Here is a 23,538-nt window from a genome sequence, read left to right on the forward strand (position 1 = left end):
GCATTTATATTGATTTTGTATTTTGCTATTGTAATTTTTTGATCAAGTATTCTTGAAAAGAAGCAACAGCAGATGTTGTAGTAACCTTATTTGAATTACATATTACTCTCTAAAATTTTCAGTTGTATTTGATCACATTTAATTTCAATATTTTAGCCTGTTTTACTGCTCAGTTGTTTATTTTAAAGAATTTTCATTTTTGATACTATATTTAAAAACTAATACACACAATACTATGTGTATAATGCTTTTTATTTCTGCCTCAGCAGTCCTTGAAATAATTTTCCTATTTTTGCTGGTTTCCAACTGTAAAAAAGGTTGGAAACCATTTATTCCTTGCAGTAGCTGAGCACATTTCAGCTCTGTATAATACAAACAAGCCTTCTTTAGGGGGGTCAATATTTCTAAAAATGCCCCTGAAAAAGATGCAGCTGGGCCCTTTTCAGTTATCACGAGGTCCTTTTTTCCCAGGGATTTCTATTTTATAAATATTGAGTCCCTGAGAAAGACCTGTATATGTGACACTTTTGGAGAATGTGAAGACTTACTAGCTCTCTTCAGCAAAGCCCACCTTGGTCTCATCTCTGTTTATTCCTGAGTCACACAAAGGTAGGGATTTCTGTGTCTACTTATGGCACTGCCTTTAAACTCAGCCAGACTTTTGGCCTATTCGGATTGGCAGCTGCTCTCTGGAGCCTTAGGCAGGTATTTCTTCCGCCTTACCTGGAGGGGCAGAGGATTAAAACTGGGACCTTGGCTTGCAAGACAGGTATGCTGCTGCCTACCTCTACCATGGGGGAGGCCAGATGATCCAATTACACCCAGTGCTGAGCTGGGCCAGGATTTCCCAGCCTGCCACAAGCCACTGAAAGGAAGCCGAGAGATCAGAGCAAAGCAATTATACAGACAGTCCTCTTCTCTCTCTCTCTCTCTCTCTCTCTCTCTCTCTGATTCACTTGGGCTGTTATTTTCTGTCTCAGAGGATCATATGCCACTGAGAAGCTGGCTGATTATTCCTGTGAGACCCACCCATCCAGCTAACTTAGCCTCAAGCAGGCGGGGCACGTTTGTGTTTGTGTGTGTGTGTATATATATAGAAGAGATGGAATGAAACCCTTCACTGACACATCTTCACTGGGATTGCTCCTCTTGGAATAACTACAATTTTGCTCTCTCTCCCTCAGTACAACAACTACATTATGGGAAAACTACTTGTCCTGTGTGCTGTGATTCTTGCTTGCATCAGTATCGGTAAGGTTGAAATTTAAGTTGTATATACTTTGAATAAATTTGTTTCTAGATCTCATTTTTTCCTTTCTGGAAAATAATTCCTTCAGTCTTGGCCCTCCTCACAAGATTCCTTTTACAAGAAACTTTTTTTAACTAAGAAAATTATGGAATATTTCTAGAAGAGAAAATTTCCCAAATCCCTTTTATTAGGAATACCAAATGAGCACAAAAATATCCACATTTGTGAGATCTCCAGAATTCTTCATCAGGTAAGATGTTACAAGAAGCAGGACTGGGGGCAAGATAAAGGAGGAGGGGAATCATAGTGAAGCCTTGTTTTGGTGGGAGGAATATTTTTCCATGAGGGGTGCAAAGAATATGCCTCATTTAATTACAGGTGGACAGAAAGTAATCCTTGTCCTGAAAACTATCATCTGATATAGTTCTGCAAGAACATTTTAAAGCTCTGTGACTATATTGCAAACCAGAAACTCTGTCAGTGCTTATTGGTTCCAACTTTCTATGTTTTGGCCCTTAAGATAACTTCCTTTCTTTTATCTTCGGATTAACCCATGAGATGCCAGGTCCCTGCCCCTTCTAGACCTTGCTTCTTTCCCGTGCATAATCTGAAGAAAAACAAACTGTACCTTCTGTTTCCTGTCAGAGGACACTGAGGAATTGTTTCCCAAAAGTTCTAGTGGTCAAAACAAAAACAGGCTCATATAAAGCTTGATCTCTCAAAATATATTTCAAGGCTCTTCAATAGGCATTCAGAAAGGCAATTCACTTGAGAATGGTTCCTAAAATCCAATGTGAGAAAAAAAGAGATACTTTAATGCAACCTCGTGTGTTGTGTTGGACTAAAACTCCCATCATCTCAGCCATCATGGCCAGTGGAGTTTGAAGCTGAAGGAACCAGTGCATGCCAGTGACCATTCTGTGTTGTTCATTTTTAGTAAACCCTGGATTTAAAAAGATTTAATTCAACATTAAATTATGCAGCCAGTTAACTCCCACGGAGATCTCTCCTCACTGCAAAAAAGAATAATTTTACCCATGCAATAAGTCTCTTGAATGGTTGAAGGGGAAGAGTAATGAAAAATATTGGGCGAAAGTATGAAGTGAGGAAAATTTGAGAGCACTAGAAATATTTATTTTAAGAGGAGGTGGAATGGGATAGGGGACTTCAATAGAGTTGATGTTGTTATGTGGTCAAGAAGATGCCCATGAATGATTGACAGAATAAAAGGGAGGTTCTGTGGAGTATGGAAAACTTTAAAAACATATGAGGTAAACTTCCGTTAGGGATGGGCAGGGACAGATAGACTTGGGTTTGATTAGGAATGCATAGTTATTTATTTATAGCTTTAAAGCACAGCTTTTTTCCTTTCAAAGTACTCAAAGCAGCATACATCATTTGCCTCCTCCTGCTCTCAGTCCTAGCCCCAGAACAACAACCCTGTGAGGTAGGCTGAGCTGAGAGTCTGTGACTGGCCCAAAGTCACCCAGTTGGCTCCATGGCTGGGTGAGGATTAGAGCCCAGATTGCCTGAGTCCCAGTCCTGAACCCTTAACCACCACAGCAGAAATGATAGACCTTCCATTTCTCCCAAGGCATCTCCCTTTGCTTCTCAGTTGTAAATCTCTCCCGTAATGCAAGCATTAAGAGCTTTGTGTGTGAGAGGAATGGTCAAAAGACCTGGGTTTGTTTTGGCCTGGAGAAGAGAAGGGTAAGGAGAGAGAGGACCGCGGTCTTCACATAGCTTAAAGGTTGCAGGGAAGGAGGAGGCTTGGGTGATCTTGCTTGCTCCAGAGGGCAGGACTAGAACAAATGGCTGGAAGTTGCAGGAAAGCGAACTTCGGCTAAACACTGAGGAAACTTTCTAACAGTTGAGGTATTTCAGGAGAGATGGGGCTGGTCCCTGGCAGGTCCTGTCGCTTGTACTGTGGAAACACAGGAGCGGATACGAATCCGCAGGGGTGGACGCACACGGTTGCATAACGCCCACCGTTCACTACGGATGGCTTGCCCCATATGCCATTTATGTAGCTCCCCTTTTGCATCTCAGTTGGAATTTGGTTTGAAAAAATGATTGTGGGAGGCGGTGAAATCACTTCATCAGCCAAAGGTGGAGCCCACATTACCTGTGAATGTGAGGCCTGGGCCAACAGCCCTCCTGCCCTCCCCCCCTTCTTGGAGGTGTGCCACCTATAAGCAGGCAGTTGGGAGGGACAGTATGAGAATGGATCCTTATGGTCCAACTGCATTAAAGTATTAAAGGTGTTTCTCTCTGACTCCCAGGAGGTATTTTTCCTGCCAGTTCTGACATCAGAAACACATAGTTGTGTGGGGGGAATTTTTCCCACCCAGGAGATGTGGCATGGAATGGTAAAATGCCCCCGTGAATATGTTTGTGTGTTTCGTTTTGTGAGTTCTGCATAAAGTTAAGGAAGAAAAGGCAGCATAGTTTCACAAAGCCTTTTGATCTGCCACACCGGAACCCTCTCCCTGGAAGCATCTCATGTCCCTTGCATGCCGCAGAATGAGGGCTGGAATCCAGAAGTGGTAGTGCGGACTTTGCTCTGTTGAGCACCACTGATTTTGAATACCCCCTGCAAATTCAAAACCACCTTAGCGCACCACTGAGGACAGACCAGGCCCTGGTTCTCCTCCCTGCTGTTCAGGAGAGGCCTCTGCGCAGTGGTTGTTCCTGCTGCCACAACATGTGATCTTCATGGGGGCTCCTGCTGCTATCGCAGCTGAGCAGAGCCAGATGTTGTGTCACAGGTGGGTCACCATCTGCTGTGGAGAAGGGGTAGGGCCCCTTCATGAGCTCAGCTCGGTGCCAACCCTTCACTCTGCCCATAGATGCCACCGCAGATCAAATACACCTGAATTTGATTTAGGGGCAGCTCGTTAGAGGAAACTCTCCTGTTGTTTTTGGCACCTGCTGAACTAGCCCTTGTTCCAGGAAGCCTTTCTTGATGACAAGCTGAGTTTTGAGGTTGTCCTGTTTGAGTAGGTGTGATTAACCCTCTTCATTTGGAGGGCTGGATTCCTCAGAGGCTGCTCTTCAGGGGTGTGGGGCTGAAGACAAACCAAAAATACCCCCATTACCAGCATATTTTAGTTCAGAGCCTTTCCTGGAAGGAATGAAGCCTGGGAGACACATTTTAACCCCTTCAGGTATGGAAAGACTGCAAAATACCCAGAGAAACAGAAAATGACACGGGGGGGGGCCGCGGGGGAAAGGTTGTCATGCCCTGAAGAGCTGTGCCAGGATCCCAAAAGCATTTAAAGGGCTGCAGTTTTCCCACTCTTGATCTAGACCAGTCGTTTCAAAACTGACCTTGAGAGCCTTTGCATTCCTTGAAAGCTTACCAGCTCCCTCCCAGCTAACTTGGCTCCCAGTTGGGGTCCATGCTTTCCCTAAGATATGGCTGCAGGGGAATTTTTGGGAGGGCCAGAGTGATGCCTACCAAGCCTGGTTGGGAGCTGTGGAAAACAGCGCTGCCACACCCTGGAAAAACACAACCCAGCGCCTTTTGCAACGCTCTGGGACTTGGCAGCCAACTCTAGCCGTTCCCCTGGCAGACAACCCATCCTGGAAGGCCTCCCTAGGGATGCGGCATCACAAATCTGGTCTAGAGTTTGAAAAATCCTTTTCCTTACTCCCCTGGCTCCAGGGTGTCTCCCGCTCATCTTCTTTGCACAACTTTCCCTGCAAGTTATCTTGTATCCCTGCCCTCAGGGCAAGGAATTCCAGCAATGCTGTCCTCGGGGCACAAACACCTTCAAGAAAGGTTTCATCACTTGAGAAGTTTCTCCTCCCTGTACATCTTGTGATCTTTGCTGCTTCATTTTCTCTTGCTTTACAGCTGCACCCACACTTTTTTTAAAATCAGTTTTCTGACGGGTTTCCATGGATCATGAGGATTGATGTTGGTTGAGTTGTTATGAAACTTGGAAAGTTTCCCCCTCGAGCTAGCTAGACGGTTTTGGTTATTTTTCCCTCATGATAATCTGACTTTAAGTTCTGATGACTCAGGCACTAGGAACTCACCTCACCCCATTCTCCCTCTGTTAGTTCCTTCTTTAACATCTCCAGTGGAATTATTTTACTTGGGCTGGCTGTGCCACCTTGTTAAAATCTTTCCTTTTCTGTGCAGCTGCTCCCTGTTGTCCAATCTTTCAATCCAGGGTTTTCTCACTGGTGGGGCAGGCACATCATGTGTACCCTTAAATAGGTCGGCTTCAGAAATGATCTCATGAACAATGAGGTCTTGACTAGAATATGGTAAAGGTCCATATGAAAGGGTCATTCCCCCCCCCCCCCCCACAGCCTGGAAGCTGCAGTCTTGCTGGGAGGGGTAGTCCAAGGATCCTTATTCTCTGTACAATTGCCAAAAAGCACTGGCCAGGCTTGCTTCAGGGGAGGCCTGACAATTAAGCTTGCAGAAAATGCAGTTTCTTACCTCATATCAGACTCCTGGCAGTAAAACACGGCCCAGAACAGCAGCTACAACAGGGAGGAAGGAGACATGAGAAACTGAGAGTAGTGTCACCCGTTGTGGCCCATTAAGCCGGTGTTGGTGGAGTTGCAGCCAGATCATTTTAGACCCCGAACTTATTGTGGGGGGGGGGGCTTTAAACAGGGATGTGTATAACATGCCATGAATCACACAGTGAATGCTTCTCCTCCTCTCACCTGGCCATTTTGTATTTCACAACTGCTTCAGCATCCCTGTTTGCCAGTGTTGATTTATTTAAAAATAGACTGTCAGTTGGCACATGCTTGGTCAGTTGGCACATGCTTGCATTTTAAGCTCGCTTAAAATCATAGTACTGTCTTGACTTCAGGAAAAAGATTAAGTTTACATCTGTGCCCTCAGTGTCTTCATCTCCTGCCTCTCTCTAACCAGTCATTTGCAGGGGAGGAGAGCCCTGTGGGGCTCTGGATGTCAGATGCACCCATAGCATTAGGCTATGCATAAATGTTAGATCATTAGTTTCTTTTGAAGATTTCAGAGATCTGTTTTTAATCATTTGCCACCTTGAGCTTGAGTGAAAAGGCACAATACAAATAAATGCACTGAAAGTATGGGTGTTGTGGAGTAACTGGGAGGGAGTGTGGGTGCAGGTTTTTTTTACAAGAGGTACTTATTCTATACCTGTCATTCCATACTCATGTTTGTTTACCATCAGCCCCTTTTAACCCTTTTAGAGGTCCTGCTTTAACAGCTGAATAACATGCATGCACTCAACAGGTAAAGCTTTCTCCCTTATGAAAATGCAGTGTCTAGGAGAACTACACCAGTTGAATGTATGCCTAGCACACAACTGTTAAATACACGTGAACATACTGAAGTTGGGAATGAGACCACCCAAATCAAGGGGTTGCAGAGGGAATGAAGGCTAGTGGAGGAAACTGTAAAATGCCGCTGCTATTTAATGACTTGTTTTCAGTTGAATTTTTAGTGTCTGGAGTTTTGGAAATTTCCCTAAGTACAGTTATCATTAGTGGGATCTCCAAAAGCACACCACATGCAAGAAAGTGGGGCAGGGAGAAGCAGACACACCCAAGCAATGTACTGGAAGAGCTGCACCAGTTTACACGTGACGCTTTATTTCTCTGCGTCCAACAGAAGGGACAGAACATTACTGTGCATTGCGGTTTAATTTCTTATTTGTTTTGGTGGGTGATGTGCATGGTTCTTCCCGAGCCTGCCAGATCTGAATGGGGCCTTGCTGATGCGTTTAAGCAGTACTTCCGTGACGGTGTTTTTGGCACGCTGTACATCACCCCGTGCCCATGAGTGGTGTGAGCAGTGTACCAAACAATGAAAGCACAGGGCATTTTTGTCTATTTTAAGGAAGCTACTTAGGGAGAAATCCTGAGCTCCCATGGAGAGTGGCCAAGGGATGGCAGGATGCCTTCCTGAGGTCCACCGATGGAGCGGGAGGAGGAGGAGGACAGCCCTGGGTGCTCCTGTGTTGCTTGTGGAAAACTCAAGAGGCTTCTGCCCCACTTTCTGGTGGTGGTAGGAGCTGAAAGGGGGCCTGTGGTGGGCAGACTGCAGGGAAGGGACCTTGAATTGCTGCTGCTGAGTGAAGTGTGGGTTTTGCTAAATCTGCTGCACCCGTCTTGTGTGGATTGTTGGGAACATGTTCTGTTCCCTCATCCACGCATGGAGAGAATGGGATTGTTTTACCAGAATTTAGCTTGGCTTGTGTTAATTCTACTTCATACAACCTGACCCCAAATGCCTATGAGCCCAAACTCCCCACACAATTAAAAGTAAGAAAAAGCTGTGACTCAGAAGGTGCAGGTCCACTGCTGAATCTGCAGGCTGAACTCACAGGAGCTTGTTTGGATCATAGAAACGTGGAAACAGAGCGAGCCAGAAGGGGTCTCCCGGGCCATCTAGTCTGACCCCCAGCTCCAACTGGCTCCGCTCACAACGTGCCTACCATGTGCATGTCCAGCCTAACCTTGAACAACTCAGCAGTGGGGCCTCAATCACCTCCTGTGGAAGCCCATTCCACACCCTGGGGGTCCTAACAGTCAGGAACTGCTTCCTGGCATCCACATTGCACCTTGGTTCCCTGAGCATGGCTCCGTTGCAGGTATCTCCAGCACCCTAAATGCTGTTCCAGACCCACCCAGTACCGCCACCCCACGGCTTCCTCCCACTGCCATGCTTTGCAAGTGGAAGCAGAAAAGCCCTGCTCAAAATACATTACCGAAGGAAGGAAGGAAGGACAGATGGATGGACCCCAGTTTCTCTACTGTTGGCATGTGCCATGTAGTGAGAATTACGACCAGTTAAACAGAGTGGCAGCACCTCTGTGTAGGGGGGCACATGCCAACCCCCCCCCACCTGCATGTCATTTCTCATTCACTCTGAATAGGGGAATTTTAGACTCCCCAAGACTCAACCCCCTTCAGCCTCGCCAATGTTGCCACCACTGCCCACTTTAAGGAAGCACACAAACAGAGCATTCTGTCCCAGCAATCAGAAAACACATGTTTGGCGAGGCCTTGAGGGGGACTCTGTTTTCCATGAAGGGCTGTGGCTTGGCGTGGAGTTGCTTTTTCCAGGTTGGGCGGCTGTTTCATTTCTGTGTTCCAAACATGTGTTTGCAAACCTCTGGCCAGAAGAAACCTCTGTCTTGTTTTGCACCAGGAGCGCAAACTTTACTTGTTGGCTGCTTTCAGCCAACCTACCTCCAAGCGCTTCTCAGTTCCTTCTGGGCTTGCAGGAGCCTGTGCCATCTTATCTGCACGGCCCTTTTCATGTCCTTCCCCACCCTCACCCTGGGGGGCTTGCTTGCTCATTCAGAAATAGCAGTTCTATTATGCTGTGAGGAAAAGGACAGGATGTGTGGATTTAATTACACTCTGCAAAACATCACGTGAAGAAATAGTAGAGGGGGCAAGAATTAAGGCTAATTCTGAGCCAATCCTTTTCTCCAGGGAATTCTCATCAAAACCTTTGGAGAATTAATAAATGACAATAATAGGCCACAGAGGCAATGAACATGCTGCAATGCAGAGGAGGGGAACCTCAAGCCCAGGGACCAAAACTAGCTCCCAGTCCAGTCTTCCAGGGTTCTGCAGGTGGCCAGTAGCCTTTCCCCAAATGACCTAGGGTTTGGCAATTTCCTGACTCCTGCGCAGTTTCCCCTCACTTTCTGTTTGCACAGCTTCTTCTAAGGCAGTTACTGGCAAGGAGAGCTTGAGGGTGGTATATGCTGGCATGTGCTGAAAGGACTTTTATAGCCCTGCCTGCTTTGCTCTTAGCCGCATTCCGCGACACGGTCCGGTTCAGCCTAGGGCTGTAAAAGCCTTTTCTGTGTTAATAGGTCCTCAAAGCAGGGTACAAAGCAGAAGGATACAAATGTTCGGTACACTGCTATAGCAGTAACTGTCCCCAACCTGCCATGCTGGATGGGGTTGATAGGATTTGTAGTCCAACACATCTGGAGGATACCGGCTTAGAGTAGGCTACAGCAAAACATAGGAAAATAGCATAATACACTGTAATATTGCAACCATCAGCAATAGTATGGAGATAAGATAAAAGCCCCAAAGCTGCAGAACATTTGAAGCTTGCTTAATAAGTATGTGGGTTTCTGAGGCTGTTCAAAATGCACCACGTGAATTCTTTAGTGCTGATTTAATATATAGCTTGAAGCCATTATAAAAGGAGTGGAATGGACTGTCGGTCGGAGGCCTTTAAAGAGAATTAGATGCATACATGGAATATTAGGGCTAATGGCCAGGATGGCTGTGTGAGGCCCTCATGCGGGGAAGTGATGTGTATGGTGTTCCTCCGGTTACACACCGTTAAAAAGCAGGTCAAAAGAGGGCACAGCTCTCCATTAAAAGTGCATGTGTTATTTATTGCATATAGAAAAAGTGGGTCCCCAAAGCACCCCAGTGCTCACCCTATTCAACTGGGTCTCCCGACTCTATGTTTTGCATTTTCAGGGCTGGAGAGGCTGCCTGGGGAGATGAGGGGAGGGGAACACCTCTGCAGCCAGCTCTAGTTGATCCATCTTAAATCTGGATTCGAGCCGTAATGACTACACTGGAAATATAAATACGGGGGAGGCCAGGTGATTTCCCTGCTCTGCTGTCCAGGTGTGTAGTGTTGATGAGCCATTTCAAGATCCCTGCCCGGTTATCTGTTTTTATGGTTATCTTTGGAATGGACTGCAACTGGGCAGACCTTTGAAAAGGGACAGCTATCCTCCACCAAGAGGCACCTGAGGAAGCAGGATGCTAGCCTAGCACCTGCCTTATGCTCTAGAAAGCTACTATTTTCCTTTGAGCAGCAGATGGATGGCCTGTTGCCCCTACATATCTTCCCACTATAACGTCAATTCAGAAGGGTTTCCCCCCCCCCCCAAAAAGCATGCATGGGAACCGAAATCATCCACCGGTGCATTGAACGTACCTCTGTGCCGATCTGCCTTGTCATGGGCTCTCCCACACTGGAGGCATTCAAGAGGCAGCTTTCTGTCGTGGATGCTTTAACTGGAGTCCTGCATTGAGCATGGGGTTGGACTCGACGGCCATCTTGTCATCTTCCAAATCTACTATTCCATGATTCTAAGGAACTGACTACTTAGTGGTCTCTACTCTCCCACAGAGACTTGGCACCATATCTCAGCTCTTTTTCTCCTCTTCCCCACAAAACTGCATTGTTATGAAAAAAGAAAATCTCCCACACAAGCGAAAGGGTGCTGCAAGGTAACAATTTGTCTGGGAGCAACATTTTCATGACATGCAATTAAATTGCAACTCCAAAAGCAGACAAGCACAGACAGCTGAAACAATTACTTCTAAAGGTCTTTGCATCTGCCCACCTTTTATGGCATCACCTTCTAATCCCATTGGCACCCACAGTGGAATTAAGAGATTCATCCTTCATTTTTGTGTGTCCACATTAGCTGAGCTTTCAAATGAAACCACAACATGGAGTGACAACAGCCAAGCTTGTTACTATCCCATCAGCCACTGCACCTGAAATATAATCCCTTGTTGGATGGCTGAAACAACTCCCAAAACAGCTGGAGCTCTTTCCAGGGGAATCTATGGTAGCTGCATACCAGGATTTTGGAAACCATGATGCTGGGTTTAGACAACCAGAGAAACCATAGTGACGTGCAGAAACCATAGACAGACCATTGTTTCTCGTCATGGTTTCTAAAAACCAAACATACCATGCCAAAATCCCGTGACAGTGTTCAAACACCCAACAGGCAATTCTGAGCAAGAAGCCATTGTGACTTGTCATGTCATCCAGACCCACCCACTGCACTCAGTGGTGACTATTAGTCATTGGAAGCAGTTGCAGGAATGTGACAAGAAGTTAAAGGATTCTGGCAAGTTTAGGCATTGAAGTTTTGCAATAAGTGGACACTTAGCTGTCTCTAGCTGTGAGCAGGGAGGGCTCCTCCTTGCAAAATTGAACTCTACCCATAAGCACAATCCTATTTGTTTAAACAAAACCCAAAGACTATTAGGCCGTGCATAACCAATCCTTTTTTAAAAAATAAGTTTTATTCTAAATAAACTTAATACAAAGAAAAACTAAAAACAACATCAATCACCGGAAACATCGGACCTACTAAGTCAGCCCCCCACAGTTTTTATGTTAATTTATGAACATATTTAAATCTATGCGAAGCCCCATTTCTCTAGCCAATAATAGAAAGAGTCCCAGGTTTGATAGAAGTCAGTATCCTCTTTCTCCTTCAGTGACAAAGTCAATCTGTCCATTTCTGCACAGTCCAAGATCTTTTTTAGGATCAGTTCATCGGTGGGTGGTTCTTCACTCTTCCAGTGTTGGGCAAATGCAATCCTCACCACAGTAATTACATGTAAAGTCAAGTACATTTCTTGTTTACTAATATCATCAGGTATAATGCCTAATAAGAAAACTTCAGGTTTAAAAGCTAGAGATTTTTGTAACATTTCCTCAAGCCATTTATGTATTTTAATCCAATACTTTTTCGCTTTATCGCAAGTCCACCACATATGATAGAAGGTACCCACTCATAACCAATCCTGAGAGCTAGGAAGGCAGCAGGTGTACAGAACTCTCTTCCTGGTGGTCTGATAGTCCAAATTATTCAAACAACAGTAGTAGATATTTTTATTTGATCAAGCCATTGGATTCTGCTGTGGTCCTTCACAGTTATCTCTGCTGTTGCATTCAAGGGTGGGAGAGATTTTGTTTGTTTGTTTGCTAATTTTGCACATTTGTGTCATTGTGGAAACTAATGCTGAGTTATCTTTCAAAATTCATACTTTTCCAAATTTTGCAATGCAATCTCCAATCAAGAAATGCATACAAAAATGCATGTGTTATGGAAATGAGCCGGCTGGTGCTTGAGGTCAGACTAGATGGCCCAGGAGACCCCTTCTGACTCGCTATGTTTCTATGTTTCTATGAAATAAGCACACAAAACACATCTATTGATGAAAGTAATGTTCACAGATGCACTATATTAATAAAATAACTTGCAAAAGTGTACATATTAGGCAAATTTGCATAAAATGCATGTATGAGACAAATATGCTCAAGATGTATATGAATTTTCATGTGAGCTTTAAAAAAATTCGCAGAGTCTGAGAGGAACTGAATTTAAGACTGGAAAAATGAAAAACTGAAAGAAACCCAAAGTGACAGTTTTATCCATCCTTGATCTTATTGCATGTTAATGCATTGTTATTTTAAGTGAAAATTTAATCATACTTATGTGATGGTCGACTTGGGGTTTGTGGTGCTAGCTGCCCTATATTTCAGAAGTAGAAGAAGGACATGCTATAAAAACAGTGAAATAAATATTCATATGCAGTGAGTATCTGAAACAGAGAAGCAAAACTGGAGAAGCCAGCAGTTTTCCTCAGTGAGCTCTCTAGGCTGAGCAGTTCAGCGGAGATGGGAGATCCAAGAGGGTTGGCAGGAGATTGGCTCGTTCTGCAGGGCCCTGGGGAGTCTGATATTATGCCTTTGGGGATTGAACTTTGCTAAGAAGGTGACAGCTTGAAGTCCCAGAAAGGTGAGCTAACGTGCAGGGCCGACACCAAGTTTAGCAGGGCCTTCAATATTCCCATGTGGTGCGGTGGGCCCTCTTCCTCTGCTTCACGCTGGCAGCAACAAAGAAAAATGTCTGCCTGTCCTGCTCTTACCGGATGCGTCTCTTTGGCAGGCAGCACAGACAGAAGTACAGTAAGAAGGCCAGTTTGGCAGGCAAATGGTAAAGCACGTTGTTGCCTCAAGAGTCAGGAAAAACGGACATATTCCAGGGGGAGGCAGAGAGGAGCCCCTTTTCTTGAGAGCAAGCCCTGCTCACGCACTTCTCAAAATGGTGGCACCCTCTGGAGCCAGGCAGTTGCCCGGCCTCTGCCTCTGACACAGCTCCGCCCGCCCTTGCAGGGACAGGTCCGTGGCTGCCTCTCCTGAGGACCCCTGACATGGGTAGCCCCGTGGCATCTCCTGCCCTGGGCACGGTAGGGAAGGAGGATCCTTTCTGCGAGGACGATGAGCCATCTCTCTGTCCAGTAGGGCCGCTGGTGCCATGCTAATCCCTCCACAGTGCCCCTGGGGGATCCGACATAGCAATACTCCAGAGCAACATTGCCTCAGTCTCTCCAGTGGCATCTTGCAGGGACTGAACTACCCACAGCTATCTGGGCCCCTTTGCCCGGCATGGGACCCAGGTGGCCATAGCTGGCGATTGGGGTCAGCGGTGTTCCTCCCAAGGGTCAGGCAGTCGGCATCTCTCCAGAGTCGCCAGCCGCTGACGTGTGGCTAAAAGCGGGACGTAACATTTTAGGCTGCTGAGACTTGTGGCAGCATGGAGGTGATTAGATTTATTGTGGTATTTTGCAGATGCAGAAAGTGTTTTCAGTATATAGATATGCACATCTATACATACACAAACACACGTGCGTGTGCACACACATGCGTGCGCACATACGCACACACAGCAAAACCAGGAGGACTGTTAGCACCCATTTTTGCTACTGTAAAAAGGCTATTGCTTTCCTTCTATGTATCTACCTTTCTGTCTTTCACGGCCACTCGACCCCACTCCTCCCAGCGGAAGCCAACACCTCATGCCTCCCATTCAGAGGACTTTGGCCCATCAATACCTGCAACACAATAAGGGGGGCAATTCTGTAGGAGTTCCAACAGGAAAAAGGTCCTCGGACTCCCAGTATGCTGGCAGTTGCAGGTCTTTTTTCCCTTGAGTAAACATGCAACACCTGATCTGTCATGTTTCAAAGTGTTGCCAGGATATGCTCCCTTGCCCTGTAACCTGGGGTGCTTTCAGATGGTGTGTGTGTTTGTGTGTGTGTAGGGTCGGATTGCAGGACAGCTGTGGGTAGGCACCTGCTAAGGGCCCTCACCCTTTAAGAACATAAGTAAAAGCCATGCTGGATCAGACCAAAGGCCCATCCAGTCCAGCACTGGGCACACATGGAGGCAAAGCAGCTGCCCCCAGGCCCCCTCAAGCAGGAGGGGGCGAGGCCTCCATCTCTGCAGGCTCCTCAGCCAGGCAAGCTGCCTCTGGTGAAGGAGGGAGCACACGACCAGCAAGGCCAGAAGCCACCGAGAGGCTCTTCCCTCATGAACCTCTCCAACCCCTTTTTAAAGCCTTCCAAATCGGGGGCCATCACCGCTTCCCATGGAGCGAATTCCAAAGTCCAAGCATACTCAGCGTGAAGGCATTTCCTTTGATCTGTCCTAAACCTCCCACCAATCTGCTCCATGGGATGACCCCGGGTTCAAATGTTCTGGGAGAGGGAGAAAAATGTCTCCCTCTGCGCATTTTCCTTACCTTGCATTATTTTAAACAGTGCCCTGACAAGAGCTCCCCCACCCCCGCAGCAATGTTGTTCCCCTCCCCATAGAAATCCGCTTGTTTGCCTGCCCCTCGCTCTGCCCGATATAGCGGTGGCACTGAGCTGAGAAGGAGCGGCGGCACACGCACAGGCCCCTGGAGCTCTGCCCAGCGAGCAAGCCGGCCGATGCGCGCAATGAGACGGGGGGATGAGGGGCAGGAGCAGCTGGCAGCAACGTCGGCTCAGTGAGAGGGGCCCGCGGAGGGTGCCTCGCTCAGGGAATTAGCACTGCGAGGGAGCGGCAAAGAGAAAACTGAGGCTCGGCTGAAACGAGAGGTTTCGTTTTGGAGAGCTACTCAAGTGGAGCTCACCTTATGGGAACGCCAGCTCTCTTGACGCTACTCAGACTTGCAATGCCGATGCGGCAAATCTCCAGGGCGGCTGTGCTCGGGCCCCTCGGATGAGGCGTGTTCTCCTGGAACTTGCCCCCACTCAGGACTGAAGTTGCAAGCAGGGAGTTTGCGTGTGTCGTCTACTGTCAAGTTATCTCTGGCTTATGGTGACCCCATGAGGGAGTGCCTGCCCTGCTGAGCTCTGCTAAACTCAAGGCCGGGGCTTCCTTTATGGAAGCGGCGAACACAGGAGCAATGCAGCCTCAGCGCCCATGGCTGTGTCCTTGGTCAGGACCTTCCCAATGCCGTCATGCCCAGTCCAGAGGGATGCCAGATCAAGCATGGCGGAACTGGTGGCGGGGGGACGTTCCTTCACAGGGTGGTGTGCAGGCTGTTCAGATAAACAAGCGAGTCTGACTTAGAAGCTGTCACAGGAATATCCTCAGACACACTATGGCAGGGGGCCTAACCCTTTTCAATCCCTGGGCAGAGAGATGGGAACCCACTGGGGCCTTATTGGTGGATTCTTTGTCACTAATCGAGACACGCTCTGGACCCTGGTGCCTTTCTCAGTGTGCAGAATTGGACAGTCCCTCTAGGTGAGAGTAATTTCCTTCTCTGAATACAGAGCAGGGTAGATAGATTTATGGTATGGCTTTATTTGGTATCCTAAGCACCTTTTACTTCGCTTCCCTTTGTTGTTGTTAGTCGCGAAGTCATGTCCGACCCATCACGACTCCATGGACAACATTCCTCCAGGCCTTCCTGTCCTCCACCATCCCCCGGAGTCCACCCAAGCTCACACCAACTGCTTCAGTGACTCCATCCAGCCACCTCCTCCTCTGCTGTCCCCTTCTTCTCTTGCCATCTGTTGCTCCCAGCATTAGGCTCTTCTCCAGGGAGTCCTTCCTTCTCCTTAGGTGGCCAAAGTATTTGAGTTTCATCTTCAGGATCTGGCCTTCTAAAGAGCAGTCCCTTACTCCCCTTTTAATAAATATTTTCTCCTAGTGCAGTGCAGAGCGAGAATTTCTGACCAGCAATGAGGTTTTCTCTCCTGCAGTTGCCTAACTGCTAAACAGCGCTGCCTGCGGGCATTTGGACCTTGTCTTTCAGGAAGGGAGCACAGGCAGACGGGTGCTACTTCAACCCCTAAGCTAATACGTAGCTTGCATTTCTGGGATTCTCCTGGCTCTGAGCTAGTGGTGAACTAGCACTGCTGAGGTCAGGATTGTTCAGCTCAACCTGTGAGTGGTTGGGAGGGGTTGGGTGGCAGAGCCGTTTCAGCCTTCCCAGCCACGGGCCCTCCAGGCAGCACCACCTCTGACACCCTCCATGGTATTGAGGACAAAAAAAAGGTCTTGTTCGTTGTCTGACTGTGAGAGAGACAAGCAACACGGGCAAGTAATCTATGAGGAAAGATTGGGAGAACTGGGCCTGTTCAGCTTCCAGAAGAGAAGACTGAGGGGAAGATGTGATATCCCTCTATGAGTACCTCAAAGGATGTCACAAAGAGGGAGGACAGGATCTCTTCTCATTCTATTCCAGAGTGCAGGACACAGAATAAGAGCCTTAAGTGAAAAGAAACCAGCTTTAGACTAGACACCAGGAAGAATTTCCTCGCTGTCGGAGCAGTACAACAATGGAACCTATTACCTGGGGAAGTTGTGGGCTCTCCCTTCTGGAGACATTCAAAAAGCATCTGGACAGTCTCCTGACTGGAAGGATGTATCTTGGTGCCCTTCACTAGCAGGGGGTTGCATCCGATGGCCTTCTGGCCACTTCCAACTCTTCTGCTTCATGATTCTATGGTATAGGGCAGCTTTCCATGTTTCTAAGGATCCAGAGAGATCAGGCTATAAGGAAAAGATCTCCCCCATTCCTTCAAAAGACCCTCTGAGCTACTTAAGCTGCCTTTGTGTCCTCTTCCCAGTGACCCACAGAAGGTGTAACCAATTATATCCTCACCTTAAATAAAATCTTTCCTTGTGCTTCAGGATCTGCTCTCCAGTGCTTGAAATGCTCCTTCACTTTTTTTGACATCCCCTGCCACACTTCCACTGTCACCTGCGAAGCTGGACAGGTCTGCGCTATTGTCCGAGGAAGAGCAGGTAAGATGGCCGCACCTCTTTCTCCATCCCTTCCCCAGGCCTGAGGGAAAGCAGTGCCTTACGTGTGGAAGAAATTAGACTCAAAACCAAAATCTGTAAAATGCCTCCAACTTGTGAAACTGTTCATCCATCTTGTATCTGGAAGCTGAAGATCTTTTAGAACACCACATTTTTTTGTGGGAAAGGGCCATCCATGTGAGCCAGCTAGTTTCTAGTATCCTGGATGGGATGTTGTTAAAATGGCTTCTGTACTAAAATGCTATATCTTTGAGGTAAAACTCAATCCTGCCCTTTTAATTTTTTAAATCTTTAACACTTTTCTATACTTCCCAATTTCCAAAGCTCTCTGGGTAGTTCACAACCATTCAAATATAACATTAAATATACTGTATGAATTAAAAAGGCTTAAAACTACAGTATAAAATAGAAAAGCCAACAAAGACCTAGTAGCAGTACAAAGATTTAATATATAGTGTAGGATTTAAGAGAGAGTTTTTCAGAGAGCCTGAAAAATTAAAAATCTTGGGAAAATAACACCTGCACCTGGTACCAGCAAGAGCACAATGTAGGTGCCAGGTAAGCCTCTCTGGGGAGTTCATTCCACACATGAATGGGGTGGGGGGAATATCCTCCTTTGGGGACTCTGTGAAAAAGAAAATCATTCCTATTATCCGCTGTTTGTTTTGCACTATAATGACATTCTTGTTTGTTGTGACAGTTCATACAGTCATTGAGGCCCCATCAGTGAGGGTGTTCAAGGATAGACTGGACATGCATATGGTGGGCATGTCGTGAGTGGAGCCGGCTGGAGCCGGGGGTCAGACTAGATGGCCCAGGAGACCCCTTCTGACTTGCTCTGTTTCTATGTTTCTATACCTTATTGACAGCAGCCTTGAGGTGGCTTACAATAAAACTGAGAACAATAAATATATCCCTTAAAAAATCAAAGAAGCTAAAAGCAGTAAATATGACCTCAAACTGAATGAATAGTCACCTCTTCTTTCCTGGGAAGTGTCTGATCCTGACTAATCTTGGAAGCGAAGCAGGGTCAGGCCAGGTTGAAACCTGGATGGGTGACTTAAAGAGGTTTGACTATGGGCAGTACCGAAGTAAGATGTAATAATAATAACTAGAAACATGGGGAACTGGACTATGTGAAGCTAAGCTAAGGATATCGAACAAAATTCACCTAGACAAACACAAACTCCACCCAATAATTATAATCTTCAGATTACTGTTTACAGAAATAACCTGGTGGTGGTCAGAAATCAGAGCTGCAACTAGAAAGAGGGCAGAAATTAATTCACCTGGGGCAAAATCCTTTGGTTTCCAGACATCTTCTGGGGGGAAATGGGATTCTTCAGAGACCCAGCAATGAGACCCTCTGTTCTTGGCACTCAGTCTCCAGTGGTCAAGCCTCCCACACATACACAGTCAACACAGAAAGGACCGTACCAGCTGCGCCCCCAAGAGCAGAAATCAGAGGGCAGGTTGAGGGGCAGGGAGGGAAGGAGGCTGCCTAGATAAAGCACATGGGGCAAGGCGTGAAGGTGACAGAAATCAGCTCCACCACCCCTTGCTCCAACTATTGGATGCACACAAGCCAGATTCTGAGGGGCATGTCCCTCTGAGGCATGCGATTTAATTTAAATTTAATTTAATTTAATTTTTCTATTTATATCCTGCCTTTTTCCTACAAAGGGCTCAAGGCAGCTTACATCTCCTCCTCCATCTTATCCCCACAACAACAACCCTGTGAGGTAGGTTGGGCTGAGAGTCTGTGACTGGCCCAAAGCCACCCAGTTGGCTCCATGGCTGAGCGGGGACTAGAACCCAGATCGCCTGAGTCCCAGTCCTGTGCTCTTAACCACTACACCACACTGGCTCTCACACTGGCGATAGGCTTGCCCCTTGGTCTGCATTGAATCCACTTCATTTTCCCTGTTGAAACCAATGCAGGCACCAAAATTCATTAACCCTTCAAAAGTTGTACTCTCCCAATTTTGCAATGGCCTTTACCAGTTTTTAGCAATGTGGATATGCCAGGGTAAGTGTACACTAAAATGCTTAACATGTGTTATAGTAGGGAAATTGCTTGCAAAGGAACACACATTATCATGCACAGAACTGTATAAAGTTTTCAGGGAGAAAGAGAAAGGATGGCTGCACCTGCCCTGGCCCTTGGTCAGGAGGCCTGTCATCACCCGCAAAGGGAGAGCCCAGTGGGATGCTGATCACTCCAACAAGACCCCCGGGAACCCATCAGCAGCCAAGCCTGGTTCTCCCAAGGCCCCTCTGGTTCTTCTGCTGCAGAGCCACTGAGAAATGAGCACAAACCCTTTAGATCTGCAGGGAGTGACTCACAGGAGGTGGAGCTCCTGAGGGCCCTACTTAAAGCCCCAGCAGCTGCCAAGCCCCACAGCTGCTTCTTTGAGGAACCACCTCAGACTAACAGTTGCAGCAGAGTGCTGTCCCAGGTGCTAGTGATCTGGCTTTGCTGCACGCTCATTCACCCAGCATCACCTTTGCCTGGACATGACCCTTGTCTTGCCAGCCGTAGCTTCCCTCTACCAGAGCCTATTCAAGCACCCGAGGGACTGGCTGAGCCTCCAGGCCCCAGCACTCACCAACCACCAGCAGCTCCAGCTTCCAGCTGACTTTTTATGTGGGCTAATAGCCCCTTGGGCCGGGGGGGTGGGGGATGCTTTCGATGCAACCACCTTCGCCATAATCTTCGTCTTCTTTTCTGTAGCTGGCAGCAAGTTGATCAAGAAGAAAAACTGCATCGATGAGGACAAGTGCAACAAGAACGACACCGCATCCTTCTTGGGAATCAGCTACATCACCACCTACGACTGTTGCAAAGGCGACTTCTGCAACTCAGCTGCCGCGGTGCCTTCTGCCCACATCTCCCTGACCGTGGCTCTGGCCATGCTGGGCTTCTGGCTCTCCTGCTTTCTGTAATCCTGCTCCCCAGGAAGCAAATGTCTATGCAGCGGCATATTTCACCCAGCAAACTCTGTCCAGCAGCTCTTCCCCAGCCCCACGGCCACCGCGGCATGTTTACTTTAAAAAGTCCCTGTTAATACACTCGTCATTTTGTGCCTACCTGCTATCTCACATAATACAAAACCAGTATGAGTGGCAAGGGTTACTGGGATGGGTGAAAACTAGAAACGTGTTTGGAAAAGACCATCTTCCTTCCCTTCCATCACCTGTGGACCCTTTATTCCTCCAGCTTTGTTCCTTTATTATTACTTTATGACACTTTTTAGTATTCAGCTCCACCAAACACATAGTGACGTTCTTCTCACCATATGAGAGGAAGATGCAGGCAATGGAGCTATCTCAGTGGGTGAGAGAGTTCAGCATGAGTTAGTTTCTTTTCAGCACCTGGGTTGGCTCTGACAACCGGCTTTCCGAGTCATTTAGCATGCAAAGCATGATTTGAAGAAGAAATCCAGAGGGTAGTCATCTAACCTGTTAGAGAAAAAACAACAGAGCCTTGTGGTGCATTTGAGGTGCCAGAAAACCCTTTGTCCTTTTACTGTGGTAAAAGTCATCCATAGGTAAAATGGTTACCCTTGTCCACGTTCTGCTCAAGTTCTAACCAGAGCTGATGCCAAGCCACAAACCATTTTAGCTGCTTAATAAGACGATGCCCCAAGTGCTTGCATGGGATTCTGGGTCATACTTCCACTTGGCATGAGACCTGTCCAGGTCACACAGCAGAAACCCGACAGTTCATATTCCATGTGAGGCTCCTAAAAACCTGGAGCTGAACCTGGCCTTATAATTCTTCCTTTGCATCTTCTTTGCCTTTTGTAATTCCTCATCATTTTATTTCCCCTGGACTTTCATTCACTGCAAGCCTTTCCTTGCAAGTTCTTAGCCTCTTTGGCCATTTATGCTTCATGCCGTTTCCTGTTCAGCCCCTCCCCGAACCCGTTTCCTTATTCTGCCTTTCTTCCAGTTAGTCACTCTTACTGAGCTTTCCATGTGTATCCACTTACTGTAGCAACAATGCATTGGGCTCACTTCCTGGCTGTCTGTGGTTTGCTTTTCCTATGAGTCACCCAAAGTGTGGTAACTACTTCTTTCCATCAGCATGTTTTGGGAGAGCCTTAACCCACCCTGCCTTATCCTGATGACAGCAGTGTGTCAATGAGGGAGACAGGCCAAACGGAGAATGTTTATGGAGAACAGTCATCCCAAAGCAAAGTCCTTCTCTTCTCTCTCTTCTCCTCTCTTTCTGTTTTGTTGCTTTTGTGTCTTGGAATGGGTGGTTTGGCGATGTCCACACCCAGCAGGAATAAGCCATTTGTGGTCCTCCAGATGTTTGCCCAGCAGCCACACCCCAGGCTGGAGCAACGCCCCTTATCTCTCATCATCTGGAGGGCCACACGATACCCACCAAAAGCCTTTCCCACCTGCTATGCATATCCCTGTACACTGCTGGAAAATGCCAACTGCAGTATATTTTTGTGTGCCACAAGGCCAACCCATGCAGACATACTTTGCAATTAAAAAAAGTAGGCTTGCAGGAATGCCATCAACATCTGTCTGCACTTTTCAGCAGCACGCATGATATACATATAGGATTAAACGAATCAGATTAGATGATCTGATTCAGCAATACTTTTGTTTGCTGCTTCTCCTGCATGCTCTTACTGCTAAGCAGTTTTGCCAACAAGGATACCTTTCACGTTAATGACTCTGAAAACAGATCTTCACAAAATACTGAGTTTGGAAAATCAGTTTCTTTCCTTACATTTCAGTCCAGTGAAACAAAATGCACCTTTTTTTGGGAGAGGGGGGATAAAAAAATTCCATTCAAGAATGTTAATGTAAATTCAGGACTATTAAGCAACTATTGCCCTCAATTATCTTTTTTTGTTTGTTTGTTTGTTTGTTTGTTTTTGCTAATCCATCAACAGCACTTTGAAAGGGGAGGAAAGGAGGCTGGAGAGGCCTCCAGGTAGCTGGTATCCCGGCCTCTCCAGTCTCCTCTCCTCCCCACCCATTAAAACAGTCCCTTTTCCCCATCTCCAAGCTTGCTTTCCTGACTTTGGAAGCATGGCTGTGAGGGTGCGGGGGAGCAGCTCTCCTGTGCCAACTTCTGCCCCAAGTCTCAGAAGGGAATATTCCCACTATTCTATGACCCTTCAGCCCCTTAAAATATTTACTTTCAGCCTTCCAAAAGAAGTCTCTAGCAGTTACTAAAACATCTTAAAATACATGTTGCTATTTCCTTCATTGCAAGAAAAGTCCACATGATTATCCAGATTCTATTTGTGTCTTAAAAGTGGATGGCTTTGATACAAGAATTTCAAAATATACTCAAAGTGGTAAAGGAAAGACAGACTCAAAGCCACATATGCCATGCATGAAAAACAGAAAACATAATGCAAGTGAGAGGTTGTTGTCCCATCACCCTTTGGTTCATTGTGGCTCTGAAGAGTTCCTTTGGGATATGATTATTATTAATGATATTATACTGCCCAGTCGCTGAAGCTTTCTGGGTGGTTCACAACTACAGGTAGAATACAATAAAAATGCAGTAACAATAAAACATAATAAAGATAAGGTACAAGATTTAAAAGCCAAGTTTAAAATCAAATTTTAAAGGCTGCAATAACTTACTCAAAATGAGTCCCAAGGCCTGTTAAACAGTTCTTCTAGTACCCCAATATATAAAATTAAGTGAACACCCCATCATAGAGGACAGTCTTAACCTGGCACTGAAAAGATACTGATGTCGGCTCCTGGCAGGCCTCAGTGGGGATCCTGTTCCATAACGGAGCTGCCACTGAAAAGGCCGTTCTCCTCATTGCCTCCAACCGTGCCTCCCTCAGAGGTGACAGTCAGAGGTTGGCCTCAGATCTGGATCGTAGGACGATGGTGGCTTGTGGGTGGGAAAGACTGTCCATCAGGTTTTGTGGTTCCAGGCTGCCCTGTCCTTTCCTAACTGGGAGTAAACCCATGGAACTCAAGAGATCTTACTTCTGAGCAGACATGTCTATTCTTGTTCTACATGTGCACAGGCATGCATACGCACGCAGTTCCTCCACGCATGTGGGTCTTGTTCCTTTCTCGTCTTTCTCACTCCAACACTACTGTATTTTGCAACCGACTTTAAACGTGGAAAACACTATTCCGTATCTAATGGGCAAATTCCCTGAACTCTGTTTCTGTGTTTGCATATTTTGAGTTGTTGATACATACCCAAAGAAGCTGGTGGGTTTTTTAAACTGTCTTAAATTTAGCAAATAACTGGGTGCTACTGTTTAACACGGGCAAACATACGAAGGCTTTTCTGTACACCGTGCCTCCCTCAGCTGGGATCTCTTGAGGACAGCCTGCCTCCAGTTGTTCTTTTTCTTCTGAACTGAGTCCAGAAGTTCTTCAGGCCAAATAAATCTGACTGGATGTTAGCGTTGAA

At 46.7% G+C, this 23,538-nt stretch overlaps 1 protein-coding gene across 1 annotated transcript; it reads left to right on the top strand.

The window, feature by feature from the left end:
• Positions 1-1,085: 1,085 nt before the first annotated feature.
• Positions 1,086-23,538, top strand: LOC123017910 (sperm acrosome membrane-associated protein 4-like). The gene is made up of 3 exons (XM_044419564.1): positions 1,086-1,251; positions 16,983-17,096; positions 19,849-23,538. The coding sequence occupies exons 1-3, from the start codon at positions 1,200-1,202 to the stop codon at positions 20,058-20,060; spliced, it is 378 nt and encodes a 125-aa protein (XP_044275499.1). The 5' UTR covers positions 1,086-1,199; the 3' UTR covers positions 20,061-23,538.

The sequence above is a fragment of the Varanus komodoensis genome, unplaced genomic scaffold, assembly GCF_004798865.1.
Source record: "Varanus komodoensis strain SLA01 unplaced genomic scaffold, ASM479886v1 scaffold105, whole genome shotgun sequence".
In the NCBI taxonomy this organism is placed as follows: Eukaryota; Metazoa; Chordata; class Lepidosauria; order Squamata; family Varanidae; genus Varanus; species Varanus komodoensis.